General features: G+C 46.2%; 1 protein-coding gene across 17 annotated transcripts in view; it reads left to right on the top strand.

Annotated features, from left to right (window-relative positions):
• The window catches only part of ERI3 (ERI1 exoribonuclease family member 3), a 123,765-nt gene that overhangs the window by 64,891 nt on the left and 42,781 nt on the right, over positions 1–16,093 (top strand). For 10 of the 17 annotated variants that reach the window (XM_054691471.1, XM_037499135.2, XM_037499143.2 and 7 more), the window contains one exon: positions 213–285. In XM_054691471.1, coding sequence (XP_054547446.1) covers positions 213–285 — 73 coding nt within the window. The other 7 variants (XR_005122881.2, XR_008550347.1, XR_008550349.1 and 4 more) reach the window with 7 other exon arrangements.

Genomic DNA, 16,093 nt, shown 5'->3' with positions numbered 1-16,093 from the left:
AGTAGTTGCTGATGATATTTTGAATAGTCTCCAGGTTCTCAAACTGGATATGAGCACTGGATCTAGATATGAGGGTGCTGGAGGTGGAGTACTTTCTTGGAAGGAGTGGGACCTTTTGAGTTCTGTTTGTCCCATAGACAGATTTTCTAGCTTAAGGCTCCATATCTGGGACATGGGTGTGCCCAACTTGTTCTCTTTTCCCTTTCTTGTAGGCTTCCAGGCCAGTGCCAGCACTTGGGTTTGCCAGTGGCGGATTACTTCAAGCAGTGGATTAATCTGAAAAAGGTACTGGGTCCCACTTGGGTGCTTCCTCTGGTTCTCCTGCGCCCCAGATCTCCCCTCCCTTGCTTTCCTTCCTCATCGCTATTCTCTTTTCTCAACTCTCCCTCTTTCACCTCCCTGGCTGATATGCACTGGAGGGTTGTGGTTATTTCTGGGAGTGGGTAGCTACTTGGGGATCCAGTACTGAAGGAGTGTGCTCCTGGGTGTCACCCAGACATACATGTTCAGAGAAGTCCCAGTTAAGGGGATTTTCCAGGTTTCTTGCTCAGAAGTGAATCTCTGGGCTGAACTGCATTTCCTCTAGAATATAGGTGTGCTAACTGCGCCTCTGAGAAAGTAGCTTCCTGTGATGTGATTAGGAGTGTGACCTCTGACCTCCCTGACTAGCCCTGGTTTCTCCCTCTGGTTGGGCGTGGAGTTGATCCAGGCTGGATTTGGCCCTGCTTAGCCACAGTAGAGCCTGGCTCATGTGAGGAGGGGCTACAGAAATACAGCCCAGTTCCCTTTGAGGATCCAGGAAACTGGCACCAGTGTAGCACTAGACACCCAAAGAGTGGGCCAGGAGGGAGTCCATATAGTAGGAAAGTGGGCTGTGACAGAGAATGAATCACCCAGAAAACTGTACTTTCCTACCAGCTGCTGTGCTTCCTAGGTAAGCAGAAGAAGGTAGGTGTAGGAAGGGACATCCCTGCTCTTGTGGGATTCTTGCTTCAGGAGGCCTTGTCCACTGGGGAGTTCATCCCCATCAATCCCTCTGATGTAAGAGCAACAGTTCCTGGAGAACCCTGTGCCATCGATCAGGTTAGTGACTCCTGGGGAGCTCAGAGAGGGTAGAACACACTGTGGATCAGGATGGTGGCCCCCTAGGGCCTCAGAGAAGAGAGAGGTCATTGGAGGGTCAGACTATGAGGATTTGGGTCTTGAACTAGGCATTCAAGGAAGGTTGGATATGGGTCTGAGGAGGAGACAAGGCTTTCTAGGCAGGGAGAGCATCATGCTTATCTATATGGAGGGGCTGGAGTTAAGCAAGCCTGTGGAGGAACTTTTGAAAAGAACGACCTTGGGCTTTGTTCCATAGGTCTCAGGGCAGCCAGTCTGTGGCAACGTTTGTGAACTCCTTGGCTTTCCCATGGTGGACAGGTCCTTTGCTGACTTGTTTGTACTTTGATGCCTAATCACTGATGGCCCATGCAGCTAAGCAACAGCTACCTCCTGCCTTTCATCTCTGGAGGAGGAAGCCAGGCTTTGTCCTGCCTTTGAGCTTTGGCCTTGGCTTCATCTCTCCTAGAGTGTCCCTCAGTTATCTTCCTCAGGCACTTTCCTTCCCCTTGATGATTCAGCTTAGGCATCACCTCTGCTGAGAGACTTCGAAGTCATTCTCTTCCTGAGGCTCCTTGACACTTTGGGTATCAGTGAGCTTAGAGTGTTGAAACTGAGTCTCTCTGTGTTTCCTTCTGGCAGTGTCTGCTTGGAGCACAGAGACTGTGTCTGGTTCCTCTCTGTGTCCCAGAAGACCAGCTCAGGGCTAGGTACAAAGTATGTGCTCAGTGAAGAATTGCAGGCTGGCTCCATAGAGATGCTCGTAGGCAGGACTTGGCAGGGCCACAAATGAGGGTGTAGCTAGCCATGCCTCCCAGAAGATAGCATACCAGCTGTCACACTGCAACTGAGGCTGCTTGCTGGACTCAACAAATGCAATGTGAAGGCCTGGCCAGGCAAGGCAGGCATTGACCAGGAGCAATTGCTCTGTGAAATTCACTAGACTTTTTAGTGTAGGGACGATGCCTGCCTCTAGGTTTCTTGGCAGAAAGGCAGGAAAGTAGCCAACCAATGTGGTAACATTGCCACTAAGAGCTTACTACCTCAGTGCTGCAGGGCTGGATGTAAGCAGTCCTAAACTGTTTCAGATTTCTCTGCCAGACTGTGCTGAGTTGTAGAGGGAAAGAGTGGGTACAAGGGGAAACTGAGGACTCTGTTCCCAGTTGACCTTGTCATTGCCTCTTAGGGGCAAACTGGAGGTCTAGAAAAAAAACAAGAGGTAAGCCATTCCTCTCTGTCCTCCAGCCACATCAAATTCCAGGTGTGTTTGAGGGCTAAGCAGGAGAGATGACAACTCCAGATGTTAGCCTAGTCCTTGCAGCGGTCATTCAAATCAGAGCCCTAGAAGGCCAGGGGCATGGTGGTCTTTCCAACCTTTATGCTGTACACTATAGGCTGCACAAAAGTGCCTCCTCCCTTAAAAAAGAGTAATGACAAAAGCAAAGCCAGAGAGAACACTGTTCAGGCAAGAGAGCTATGCAAGGTCTTGCCCTGTGCCGTCTTTCTCCATGTATGACCCAGGCTCTTGATATTCTCTTCTGTCCTTGACCTTACTTTGCCCTCCCCTTCTTTCCTTCCTTTCCCCTCTCTTCCTCATCATGGTCACCTCGGCCTGCCCAGTAAAGGAGCAGCTGGGACTGAATCACCATCCCCTCATCCTAAGGCCTCTAATCAGAGAAGAGGCAAAATATTGCCTTTTAGCTGCCCTCTCCTGTCCAGAAGAGCAACTTTTCACTAACCAGGTGTCCACATCTCACCATCACCACCTACTTCCCCTGTAGCAAAGTAGAGCAAGCCAATATTTGCTGACATTTGGAATGTCATTGAATGCTCATGTACTCTTACTGTACTTTCAGGTTAGAGAGGTGAACTTGAGGCCCTGCTCCTATCTCCCTCCTGGAGATCAGAGTGCTCACAGAGCAGGCAGGAAATGTACACACACACAGAGACACTTTATACTCATGTGGATGAATACACCCAGGTGCGCATACCCAAAAATATACATATGTCTATCCATACATCATACATATATAAACACATATTTAGTCACCTGTGGAAAAAATGGAAATATACACAGACACAAATGTAAAGATACATGCACATGTATTACCATACACATCTTTATCAATAAACAGATATTCTTGAAACCCTTCTTGTTCTAGGTACTATGCTAGGCCCTAGAGACCTAACAGAAAAAAATAGGTAATAAATAATTTCAAATATGCTATAATAGGGCCTCCCCTGGTGGCACAGCAGTTGAGCGCTGGGCTGCGAAGCTGCCCGCAGCCTCTGCAGCGCCGGTTTGATCCCCGGTCTCCAGAGAGGGTCCCACATGGCGCGACAGACCTCTCCTTCCGCGCCCGCTGCTCCCCTCAGCAGTGTATTTCATCGTCTGCCTGTTCTGCTCCCCACTCTAGCTCTGGTGAATTCTCTCACCCTCCCGCACTTCTGACTGTGCCCAATACTTGTATAAATAAATAAATAAAATCTTTTAAAAAAATGCTATAATACTAACAAGTCCAGGGTCTTAGGATCATAGACTATAGATTATTAAATGATGCCATTGGCTTTGCTAAATGCAACAGATACCTTCCTGAAAATCACCCTGCTATGGGAAGCTGTGCAGTGAAAATGGGGTTAGGAGCACAATACTCAGGAGCTTTATCAGTGACACATAAAATAGATAGGAATCTACTAAAAATGGTAGCATAATTTTACACATGTTGGGAAATACCACAATAAATATGGCACTTTGTCTTCCACAAGTTTCCTTGTGGAAATGGGCGTGATAAGAGTTGCTGCTTGTGAGTTGTTGTGAAGTGGTGGAAGGAGCATTTATTTCCTCTAGAATAAAGGTGTGCTAACTGTGCCTCTGAGAAATTAGCTTCCTGTGATGTGATTAGGAGTGTGACCTCCTAATGGAAAGTTGTAACCAGATGGATGTGGCTTATAACACAAGTGATGATCTGGGTTGCTGTGTGCATTGAAGGTGTGTGCATTTTATATATCCTTAAATAGTTCTGTTCAGCTGGGTGTAGTTTTTTGTGTTTATCATTCGTATTGCTTATGGACAAAATCGCACATAACCTATACACAAATTACATCAGATCAAATTATTTTCTGATGTATCAATTGCATTGGAACAGATCTGTTCAAAACAAATGTTACAGCAAAATTGACTCTACAATCAACAGGAAATGGTGATTGATCCACGATGAGGGTTGAGGATGAAGAAGGAGACCATGATCACTCCAGAGCTTATGATTTGAGCAACCACATGAATTGGAATGAATTTATTGAAATAATGTAAGGAGGAAAAGTTTGGGGATCCAAAGAGAGGATGAATTCAGTGTGGGACATGTTGAGTGTAAATGCTTTTGAGACATTCTTGTGAAGCTATTGACTAGGTAGTTGAATATATAGGTCTGGGGCTCAGAGAGTTGAATATATAGGTCTGGATAAGAGATGCAGATTTGGAGAATTACTGGTGTGCAAATGAAATTGAGGCCACAGGGGTGGGGTGCACAGAGTGAGAAGAAAAAAGAACATCAAACAGAACACGGAGAAATACCAACATTTTGGTAGCTATAGGAGGAAGAGTCAGAAACAGTGAAGATGGAGTGGTCACTAATAGTAATGATAATAGTTCTTAGTTATTGATTGCATTTTGTGTGCTCATCCTATGTTGTCCAATACAGTTGCCCCTAACCACCCGTGGCAATGGATTACTTGAAATGTAGCTGATTTAATTGAGGAATTTTACATTTACTTAATTCTAATTTCAATGTAAATAAAAAACTTATAGAACTTTTATGTATATTTAGAACCACTTGGGTTGGTGAAGCTACATTTTCAACTGTTAATTGTCTAAAATCTAAATACAGATCAGGTATTTCTGATGAATATTTAATATCTAAATTGAGATGTGTAACTGAGAACTACTTACACACTTAGTATGAAAAAACACAAAACACTTCATTAATTTTTATATTGATTACATGTAGAAATGACAATCTTTGGATCTAGTAAGTTAAATATATATATTACTAAAGTTAGTTTCTTTTTACTTGAACTGAGCACTCAATTCATAACTATTGATGTGACTCCATTAAATTTGGACAGTGCTGTGCTAGCCACAGTGCTCATGTGCCTATACTAAGTTGATCTTTATGACAACTCCGTATAGTAGTTACTGTTATTTTTCACAATTTAAGGTTAGAAAAGTGAGGCACAGAGTGATGATGAAGCTTGCTCGGTGTCTTACATTGGTAAGTGGCAGAGATTCAATCTAGTTTTGCCTGACTATTGGTGCTAAAAGCAGTAACCAGAGTAAAAAAGAGAGAATGAAAGAGTGGTAGAAGAGGTAGAGTGTGGTGTTACAGAAGCCAAGGAAGGAAAGTGTTTTCAGGAGAGGAGAGAGCCACATGATCAGCCACTGAATTAGAGTGCTAGACCTCAGTAACTTTGGCAAAAACTTTTGGTGGCATTATGGGGACAGGAGCCAAATTAAATGAACTGGGAAGTAAATGAAAATGGAGGAGATAGAGAAATTTTAACTTTTTCAGAAATGTGGCATTGAAGTAGAGACAAGGGACAAGAGCTGAGGTGGGCAAGTGTGCAATTGAGCAGGTTTTGTTTGGAAGACAGGTGTGCTTCTTTGTAGGCACCAGTAGGGAAGGAAAGGTTGAAAATATGGGAGTGAGGGAGGTCTCTGAGCTCGTGAGAGAAGGGATGGAAAACCCCGGTTCTTGAAATCTGCTCTCTTCAGGAGGAAGTTCTGCTCTCCCGCTGTGACAGGGAAAGACAAGAAGATGGGTGCAGTTAGGTGCAGGCAGCACCTGCGGACTTGGTGATGGCAAGTGGAAGTAGTTCCTGATGACTTTTATTTGTCTCTCTGAAATAGGAGGTGAGTCATTTACTGATAACTAAAGGAGGGAAGGGTTGAGCAGGTTAGCAGAAAGTAGAACTGGATTGCTGCAGTTTGAGTAAAGAGCAGAGTGAGCCAACTTGAGAAGAATAGTAGGACTCCTAGGCAAGTTGAGGATGATGACATTAATTCTCATTGCAGCCACAGTTCAGCTGTAGACTTTTCTCTAGCAGAGCACAGCTCCTGACTATGCCAAAGCATGCTGAAGGCAGACATTTGTATTTTTCTAAGGTAGAGATTGTTCAAAAAGTGTGAAGTTACTGTGAAGATAGTGGTTGCCAAGATTGACAACAGGACTAAGCTAGATAATTGAGAGAAGACAATAGAGGAGCTGATGGATATAGAAAAAGTGGACGGGTCCCAATAAGATGAACAGGTGTGGTGGGTCTAGTTGAACATGCCAGATGGAAGGATAAGAGACGATGGTTAAGGACAAGTGTATCTGAATTAGTGATTGCAATGGTAGGGCAGTGCTGGGTATTAGCATATTTCCAGGTGTGCCCATTGGAGTGGGCCAGGTTAGGTGGAGGAGAATATTACTGTAAATAAGTTATGATGAAATGGATAGGTCAGATGAGCCCCCAGCGAGGTTTTCTGTAGAGACACATATTCACACACAACACATTTATACGTGCTATACATGCATGGCACATAGGTACAAATGTATGTACACATGCATGCCTATATATAATGTACGGTTCATGTATGTTCAGATCAAACCATGCATGTGTGTGCATTTATACTCACAAGTTTGATGCCCATGCCTGTCTGGATGGGCTTTAGGGAAACAGACAGGCAGCTTTAGGAGGATTGAGAGTCAGTCCGGCAGACAGGTTGAGCCATCATACTCAGAAGTTGTAGGAATGAGGGTCACCGAGAATTGAACAGATGTGCCAAGGTGTGAAGTTGCTGCACTGCTCTCCTCTGCCATCTGTGCTGTATCCCCGGCTGCAATTTCTGGGTGCTCTGAAAGGGTGGGGACCAGCTGTTAAGCCAGGAGGAAGGAGGAAGAGACCTTTTTTGGGTCCCTCCAAGAAGCATTTCTGTCTTCCCCCTCCCCAGAGAAAGGACAGCAGGAGAAACTGCTGAAGGGAGGGCTGGTGTCTACGATTGAGTACGACTTTTCCTGACCTTGGAGCATTCAGAGTCCCAATCAGCGCAGTAATAAATTAAGGGCTTATGGAGGAATAAATTCTCGGCCTTAATGAAGTTCTTTGCTGGGGGCCATAGGCAGGTCAGCGGGTCGGGATGATGCAGATTGGAGGCCCCAGCATGTAGGCTGAGCAAGCTGGGAGGCATCAGGAGGGAAAGGATCTGAAACTACTGGTTGGGTCACTTTTGTGGAGGTGTGGAGACAAAACTGCTCAAAGGATGATGGGCTGCCTGGGGGCAGGGATTCTATAGTAGGGTGGCTGCCTGTTGCTGGCTGTGGGACCCCTGGACTGCGGCTGTTCAGATGCTAATTTGGAAAAAAAAAAAAAAAAGAATGAAAACTAAGAGAGGTGTAAAGAGCTAGGAGTCCTGCAAACTGTTTTGTTTTATTTTGGAGGAGGGAGGGCTTATACCAAGACTCTGTAGTCAGAACCAATCTGGAGCTGCGGCCCAGGTGTTTTTGGTGTTTGTGAGGTGTTGTCAGGGGACAGTGGGCAATTATGGGCTGGTATCCTGGTGGGAGCCCCCTCTACAGCCAGGTAGACCAGGGCCTCTGGCTGCCTTTGGGAAGAAACACGTGCACAAAGGACAGGACACAGGTTACAAATGAGGGAGAGATGAGCACAGCACCAGGAGAACAGGTGGAAGAGCAGCCCAGAGCCTCCTGCGGAATGTGATGCTGAAGCCCATGGGGGAGCTGGTCTTGGGGACTGGGGTACTGAATCATAGAGCTGAAACTAGAACCCAGGCCTCAAGACTCCTCATCCTGAGCTGTTTCCTCTTATATCCCACCCTCCGCAGTGTCAGCTCTTGGGAGATAATCCAGAGGCTGTGGAGGGAATACTGCTGTATTTGGAGTCGGGGCCAGCTGGAGCTGGAATGTCTTCTTTCTTCTCATCTCCCTGCCCCCATGGTTTAGTGCCCTGCCTGGGCTTTTCCTTTAAATATGTCTTACAGCTGTCTGAACTCTGAAATTTCTTTCACTCCTTCCCTCGCCTTGTTAACATGTGTTGCCTTTGGGGTAATCAGGGAAAAAATATTATGTCCTTTTACAATTACCGGGTTTTGGAATATTAAAATGTCTCGCTGCATCGGCACTGTTATTTTGATTGGTATTCTAACCTTTGACTAGCCCATAAAGCGCGCCGCTCCTGAAGCCAATATTGCAGGACTGAAATTTAATTCCGAAATGATTCCAGATAATAGGGAGACAGATAATATATGCATGAAGGATATTATGTTTGGACTAACTGCAGCAGGGCCAGGGCTGGGGAGCTGAATAATAGCCCAGAGTGAGTTATAATCTGTGGGACAGAAATGCCTTACTGTCAGGGCCAGAAGAGGAACTCTTAAATCAAAGGCATAGGAAAGGGTGTGATTGCAGTGTGCTTGTTTTGACAGGAAGAGCACTGGAGCCAAGAGGGTAGGTATTGAAGACTGTGACCCATTGGCTTATCCTTTCTCTTGAGCAAGATCCACGAGACCCTGGATGATCTCACTCTTTGCAGCATCCCTATCTTCATATCTTCTGTTTCTCTAACATTCTAGCCATCTCAGGCTTCTTGCTGCTCTTCAAATATACAGGACTGTTTTACCTTCTGTTCCCTTTGCTCATATTTTCTTTCCCCTTTTAGTGTGTTGGGAAAACTCCTACTCATCCTTCAAAACCCTCTTTTACAACACCTCCTCTAATGTTTCTCCACCTCTGGTATAAATAGTCTCCACCTCCTTTGTACAGCTTTAGTACTTTCTTTGAATATATCACATGCTCTTATAATTATCTGCTTACATGTTCTGTTTCCCACAAGGCTGTGAGTTCCCTGAGATCTGCATGCCATCCATTTATGTATTTCCAGTGCTCAGCCCTGATCCTGGCACACACTAGGTAAAAACCAGCATAAACTGAACCCATGCTGGATATCAAGCTGGACGGAGTTCTGGGGTCCAGATGCTTATTCCCCTCCAACATTTCCCAGACAAATAGAGAAGTTAAGTGACAGGCCTTAGGGCACATAGCCACATGGGTTAAAGCTAGGATTTGAACGCAGGTAGGTATTTTTTTTAACCCAGACAATATGTGCAGGTAGCCAGGAAGGAGTTGGAGGCCAGGGTAGGGAAAGACAGAGACTCAATTCCCTTCAATAGCCAGGGCTTGAATCTTTGCTAGAGATTGCACTGGCTCCTAACATTCATGGGACTTAAGTCCTAGAAGGGATGGTGCCTCCTGTTGCTGCTAATCACCTTTGACAGTTTTTCACACAGAAGACACTTACCTATTTGAGTTTGTAATTATGGATCAGGAAAGTACCCCAAGAAAGGTACTCAGGTGTGATACTGGAGAACTCTTGGAGACATACACAGGCAGAGCACATGGAGCTCTTGGTGATGTCAGAAAACTTCACAGACATTACCTTCTCCCTTGAACACTTGGTGGAACTTGGATTTTGGTTCTTTAGTGATTAAAAAAAATGCATAATGCAAAAACTACAGTGAATTTGGTGACTTTTACAAGGATTTATATTTTGTTGATTACAGTAGCATCTGCATAAACCGGGACAAACTAGCATAATAATATGTGAGACTCACCCTTCACTTAGTCTTCAGGTGATGCTTGGGGTGTGCACTGTCCCCCTGGGAAGTGGCTCATAGTGGTCAGCCTCTGCTCCTCCCCTGTCTTCTCACTGACCACCGGAGGAGAGATGACTAAGCTTCAAGGAAGAGAGGGAGGGAACTTTAAGCCTTTGTGAGCAAGAGCTAGGAAAAAGAGACTTCCCCAGCAGAATTCAAGTGAGCTCCAGAGGAGAAGAACCTAATGCTGTTCACCCTCATCTCACAGTGAAGAATAGGGTCGAAGAACAGGGCTGTCCTTGATTCCAGCTGCCATCATCATGCCTGGCTGGCCAGTGCAGTACAGTCACACTCGCTTTCAGATGGTTTCGGGCTCTGACACCTGTCTTAAGACCTTGGATGAGTTACCTTCTCAGAACCTTAATTTTCTCACTTAAACAACAGAGATTAATAACAATACTACTATAAAAAAATGCTTTCTATGAATTGACTCACCTAATCCTCAAGCAATTCTATAAGTACTATTATTAGCCATCTTACAGATGAGGAAACAAGTACAGAGAGATTAAGAACCTACTACAGGATTCCATGCCTCCAGCACAAAGGTGGAAGGAGTTTTTTCTCCTTGGGGCCAGAGAGAAAGTCCACAGAGGTTTCATGAGGAGACACTTAAAGTTGGTCCATGAAAGATGAGTAAGTTTTCAGGAGATGGTGGAAAGAGCCCTGTAGGCAGAGGGAGCAGTGTGAGCAACAGCCCGTGAGAGGAGAAGCAGCTGCTGGACTAGGGAACTACAAACATCAGTTTCTGACTACTGATGCCATGTGTAAGCTTGTGGGGAAAGCAGAGGAAATGCGAGCAAGCACGCACAATAAGAAAACCTTGCCCAGTGTCTCAAGTAGAGCTACCATAAGCTGCCTTCTAAGAATGGGCCTGTAGCTCCAGAAAACTTCCATGCTCTGTCCATTGAAGAAAGAAAGAGCCTGTAGGCCAGGGAGGGAAAGAGGCCGCCCTGCCTTGTAGCATTTTTGTCTGTGGACCATCTTAAGGCCGCTATGCCGGAAGACCCCGGGATCCTGATGGTAACAGGGAAATTGCAACATGAGGAATCACTTAAGTGGTCATGTTTGTAAAGTTCTGAGGAGTGCAATACCCCGTGTGTGGATAGGCAGCCCAGCACACCCTTAGCCTGGAAGCTCTTTGGCCTTATTCTGCTTCCCTGGTGAGTGAGTGGGGAAGGAACAGACCAGCAAACCAGCTCTAGACAGCTAGAATTCTTTCTTGGTGAGGTTCCTGCAGCTGCTACATATCTATCTCTACTCTGTGATAGCCTCTGCGATGGGTCTTTACAGAAGGCCTGCCCTGGTGTGTGTGCCTTTCCACGGCAGCTGCTCAGTCTCTCCAGGCAAGTGGTGCCACTGCTTCATCCTGGTCCCATGACAAACCCCTTCTGTCTTTCCTTTGTGTCTTTGGGGAAGAGAAATCTGAGCTTGTACTAGCACACAGGAGAGTGGGGAGCTGTCCTGGGTCTGTTTGAAGCTAGGATTTAACCTTAAACATCCTGACCCTAGCCCCTACGCCTAGAGTAGGTTATTGTGTATGACCTGGTCTGTCTCTGCAGGAGCATGAGCCAGTTGAGGAAAGGGACTAGATCTGCTGCTTCTCTCAATTCACAGATTTGGGCAAGCAGGGGGATCTCAAGATACTGATAGAGGCATAGATACTGTGGGAGGGCTGGGAACAGTTTGGGAGAGAGATGGACTCATCACTGCTCAGTGTTTAATCTGAGAACACTAAGGAAACTCTAACTCTGCCTTCTCCCAGCTTTGTTTTTCTGTTTTTCTTGTTGCTATACTCTGGGCCTTGGAAACTGGAGGGAATTGCAGAAAAGGTGAGGAAAGGACAGGGAGAGGCCCTGAAGCAGAGAGACCCAGACCTACCTCCCTTCTCCCACTTCATCCTGCAGCCCACTCTGGAAGACAAGACCCCGTCTGTTCCTATCAACAGCAGACCACCAACGCACTGAGTCCCAGTGGGTGCCAGTCTCATTGCTGGGTGCTTGACACACATTATTATATTTCATCCCCACAGCTACTCAGCAAGAAAAGAGTTTTGTCCTTATTTTATGGATGCTGAAATAAAAACTCAGAGAAATTAAGAAGTTTTTCCAGGATCACATGACCAGGAGGTAAATCCAGGTTCTTTCCTTTCATAGCTTCCTTCTTGTCACATGTGCCATAGTAAGTACTACCTGAAGGCAATTCCTCTGGTCTGGACTGGTTTGAACTGAACACCTAAGCAAACACATCAACTTTTCCTAGTTGTATAGTCAATGAGAGTCAGTGACCGGGGAAGGACAGGGATTGCCCTCATCCTCTAGGCCCCTTAGGAATGACAGCTGTTCAGTAAGGATCTGACTGTGTGTAAGAGGAGACACCCATGTGTATGTGCATCCGTATATATGTCTCCTACATGGGGAGGTTGGAATCTGCATGTACTCAGGTGTGTGCATGTGCCCACCTGTGGGACTGTGGGTGAGGATACAGGTATGGAATCTGTGGTCCGATGGATCCCTCCAAGGATCCGTGGGCAGAGGTGGGTAGCTGAGGCCTTTCTCTCTCAAGGACAGCACAGTACAGTAGAAAGACCCCTACAATGACCTTCAAGCTAGAAGAAAAAGGCATGAGTGCTGGTGTTGGGTCGCTTTTCCTTTCTGAGGCATCAGTTTCCTCATCTAACAAGGGAACTGGAGGAAGTGGTCTCGTCTACTTTGTCGTTCTGAGATCATCCATGGAATCTTAGAGGTTTCCTCTTTTTTGCTCTCAGCAAAAAATGACACAGATGCAAGGAAGGCGAGAGAAATCTGTGTTTTACCCTATTTACTTTGATCTCTAGCCTTGGAACCATTCTTCTATCCCATTGAGAAAAGGTGAGGGTACAGGAAAGGCAGAACTTTGCCTGACATCCTTTCAGGAGAGCTGTGGGCTCAAGTGTTAAAGAGTACCTTTAAGTTAAAGTTTGGATAGCTGGCCTCTGTTACAATATGGGATTGCCTAGGCTGGAGCTGAGGTTTCAGGCTTCTCCGTGAGAATATGGGGTGAGGAGAAGCTTGTCTCCTTGCTTCTTTGGGATAGATACATCACTCGCCAAAGAAGCAAAGGAAGGTGATATCTCAATACCTAAAGGCAGGGTACAGCCCAGGCCCTTCCTCTGGCCTTTGATCCCCTTAGTTGGTTCTCAGGGCAGACACACAGCTGTGACCAGGTAGAGACCAGACAAAGTAGCTGGACATGTGTTCACATTCAGCTGGGACGTTAGCTGTCTCAAGAGTCTGTGAGCTCACTTTGACCTGCTATCAGCTCTTCTGGGGGAGGAATGGTTTAGGATTGAGAGTTTTTATTTTCTCTGGCTCAGAAGTGATCTGGGTGACTCCTAGAGATAGGGGGCCTTTAACTAGTTCAGCCTTTAAGTGGGGTTGTGGCAAGATTTTGTCTGCTTTTTCCCATTAATTAGCATTCAGTCCCCTGTCATTTTTGAATTTGACTGACTGGGTGTCTGGAAAAGGAACAGGCATTGTGTAGACTCACACTGCAGTATACCCTCAGCACTCGGGGGACTTCTCTCTGTGGGTCTGGCTTAGCCCGCATTACACCCAGCCCTCAGGTAGCAAGTCACCATGCTCTGCCTCGACCGAGACATCTATATTCACATCCAGTTGCTGCCGAAGCCCTGTGTTTTGGGACATTTAGTCTCAGAGATGAATCAGGTCTGCTCCCCACCTGTGCAGAGCTCAGGTCTAGCAGGGAAGATGGTGGGTCAAGGCAGCTGGAGAAGAACACAATGATAGGCGTGTGTGTACAGTGTGTATAGATGTGAATCATCTGCGTTTTTGAAAAGTACTTTATTTTGAATTCAGCTGTGTACTGGCTTGGAATTTATGAGACAAAGAATCCACTAGGCTTGTCTATACTCTTGTGTGTCCCCTGACTATCCAGATGAGCAGGGCCCTGCTGCAGCCAAGGGCCTGCAAGTAGGGCCCTCTAGAGACACCAGGCTGCCCTCTTTGGAAGAGGTGGCCCTCCTGGGGTGATGAGATTGGGCTGGACGCAGGAAGTGCTTGTGTGTACGGACAGATGTGCTTGTGAGTAAGCACAGGCAAGAGCCCAAGTGTGCATATGGCAGCAGCCAGTGATCTGTCCTTAGCACCACAACCAGGTCTTATGGTGCTAGTGCTGGGCCTGGCACCTACTAGGCTGCAAGCAGTAGGGCAGGCTGCAGGCAGATCCCAGGACAGCCCTGAGGCCTCCCTAGTGGTGTGTTTGCTGTGCCTAATTACCCGGCAGTTGTTTAACTATGCAAGCTGCATGCCTGCCTTTATTGCGCTGTGATTGCCGAGCTGCCTATGGGGAGTGTCATAAAAAGATATAAAATGCCCATTATCTGTCTGACGCCCTCCTCCTGGACTGTGGGTGTTTGTGTTTTATTTTATTTTTATGGCTCGAGGGAAGCTCTGCAGGAAGGAGAGGGAGGGAAGAAGGGAGAGGGAGGGGAGGAGAGGCCCTACAGGAGTTGGGGGCTGGGAGGCTGAGGAGCCCCCTTCGTACTGTGGTCAGCCACCTGAGTTGACAGTAATCCCCACCAGATGTAGAAATGGCACAACTCTGGGGTGAGGACAAGGTGCTCAGGAAATAGGATCTTCTCCCCACTCCTCCCACTTTCGAGCCCCGCAGCTTGTTTCCAGCCTACCTATGCTAGCCTCCTCCCAGCAAGCAGGTCCACTGCCTTGGACAGTCTACTCTTAATACCCAGTTCTTTAATGGCTTTGATGACTTAGTTGCCTGCTGTCCTCCCAGAGCACCATGGCTTGCAGTGGGGCAAATACAGGGCCACCACTCCCTACCTGCTCTGCAAGCCATTCACCCCTGCAGCTTCAGCTTCCCTTTTCTTGCCAATCAGCAACAAGTTCAGGCCACACCAATCCAAGATTCTCTGGGTCTTAGGGAAGCCTCCCAGATCAGGAGAAGGAAGGGAATTAATAAAATTTGAACATCTTCCTGGTACCAAACAGAACCGGTGTTAGGTACTGAGTCCAGAGATCAGAGATCAAACAGGGACCCCACCCCTGAAGAGCTCCACTGTGTAACCAGAGTGCTAGCTTCACAATAGGTATTTAATAAATGTTGTCAAATGGAATTGAATTCCACATAGTCATTCTTTCATTCAGTAAATGGCTGCTGAGTACCTACTGGGTTAGGCACTCTGCCAAGCACGGGGGATAAAATAGCAAGTAAAATAGATAAAATCCCTCACTCGACATTGGAGTTTATTGGGAAAAGGATTTAAACCCTGGATATCTGACTCAAAAAAACCACGTCCTTCCAACTATGACATGGTGTTTCCCTTCCTGAGCCACCAAACCCCAGGCTGTCCTGTGCTAAGCATCTCACGTGCTCCTCTGCTTGGAAATCCTCATGTCTACCCAGCAAGGTACACGCACTCTAGCCTGTCCTTTGAGAATCCCAAAGTCCCTTCCAACTAGAAAGTCGCTTCATTATAAGGTTGGTCAGAAAAAAGAAATTCCAGCTGATGTCGAACAAAATGACATTACTCATTTTGACCTGGTTTTGTTAGCTCTCATGTCACTTCAACTCAGTGTCCAAGGATCCATTTAAGATGTTAGTGAGAACTTGCTGGGCACCAGGATAAGCTGGTGGTGCATTTCCAGACGTCACATTTGTTGCCTTCCTCTGGAACGCCCTCAGCTGTATTCCTGCCTGGTGAATGCCTGCTGACCATTCAAGATCTAATGCCTGTATGTCTTCTGTGAGGACTTTTCCAGCTTCCCACTGTGAACTTTGACCCTCTTCTGACACCCACAGTGAGTGCTGGAGCGCCAAGGCACTGTTAGAGCCTACCTTGATTTTGTTCATTGTTGCTGAGCCTGCTGTGGGATCTTGCACCTCTTCCATCATAGTGGGTTTTTTGTTTGTTTGTTTGTTTGTTTTTGTTTTTTGAGAGAAGTTATATTGAGATATAATTAATATATCTTATTTACCCACTTAAAGTATACAATTCGGTGCTTTTTTAGTATATTCACAGGGTTGTACAACCATCATCACCATCTAAGTTTAGAACATTTTTGTCCCCCCAAAAAGAAACTCTATTAGCAGTCATTTCCCATTTTTCCCCAAATGCCCCAGCCCTAAGCAGCCACTAATCTACTTTCTGTCTCTATAAATTTGCCTGTTCTTATGATTCTGGGAATTTCTACGTGTGGCTTTTTATGGCTGGCTTCTTTCACTTAGTGTCATTTTCAAGGCTCCTCCATGTTGTACCATGAATCAGTA

Source organism: Talpa occidentalis, unplaced genomic scaffold (assembly GCF_014898055.3).
Source record: "Talpa occidentalis isolate TD23 unplaced genomic scaffold, MPIMG_talOcc4v2.1 talOcc4.9, whole genome shotgun sequence".
Lineage (NCBI taxonomy): Eukaryota > Metazoa > Chordata > Mammalia > Eulipotyphla > Talpidae > Talpa > Talpa occidentalis.
Note: the sequence above shows the minus strand (reverse complement) of the source record. Positions and strands in the feature narration are given on the sequence as shown.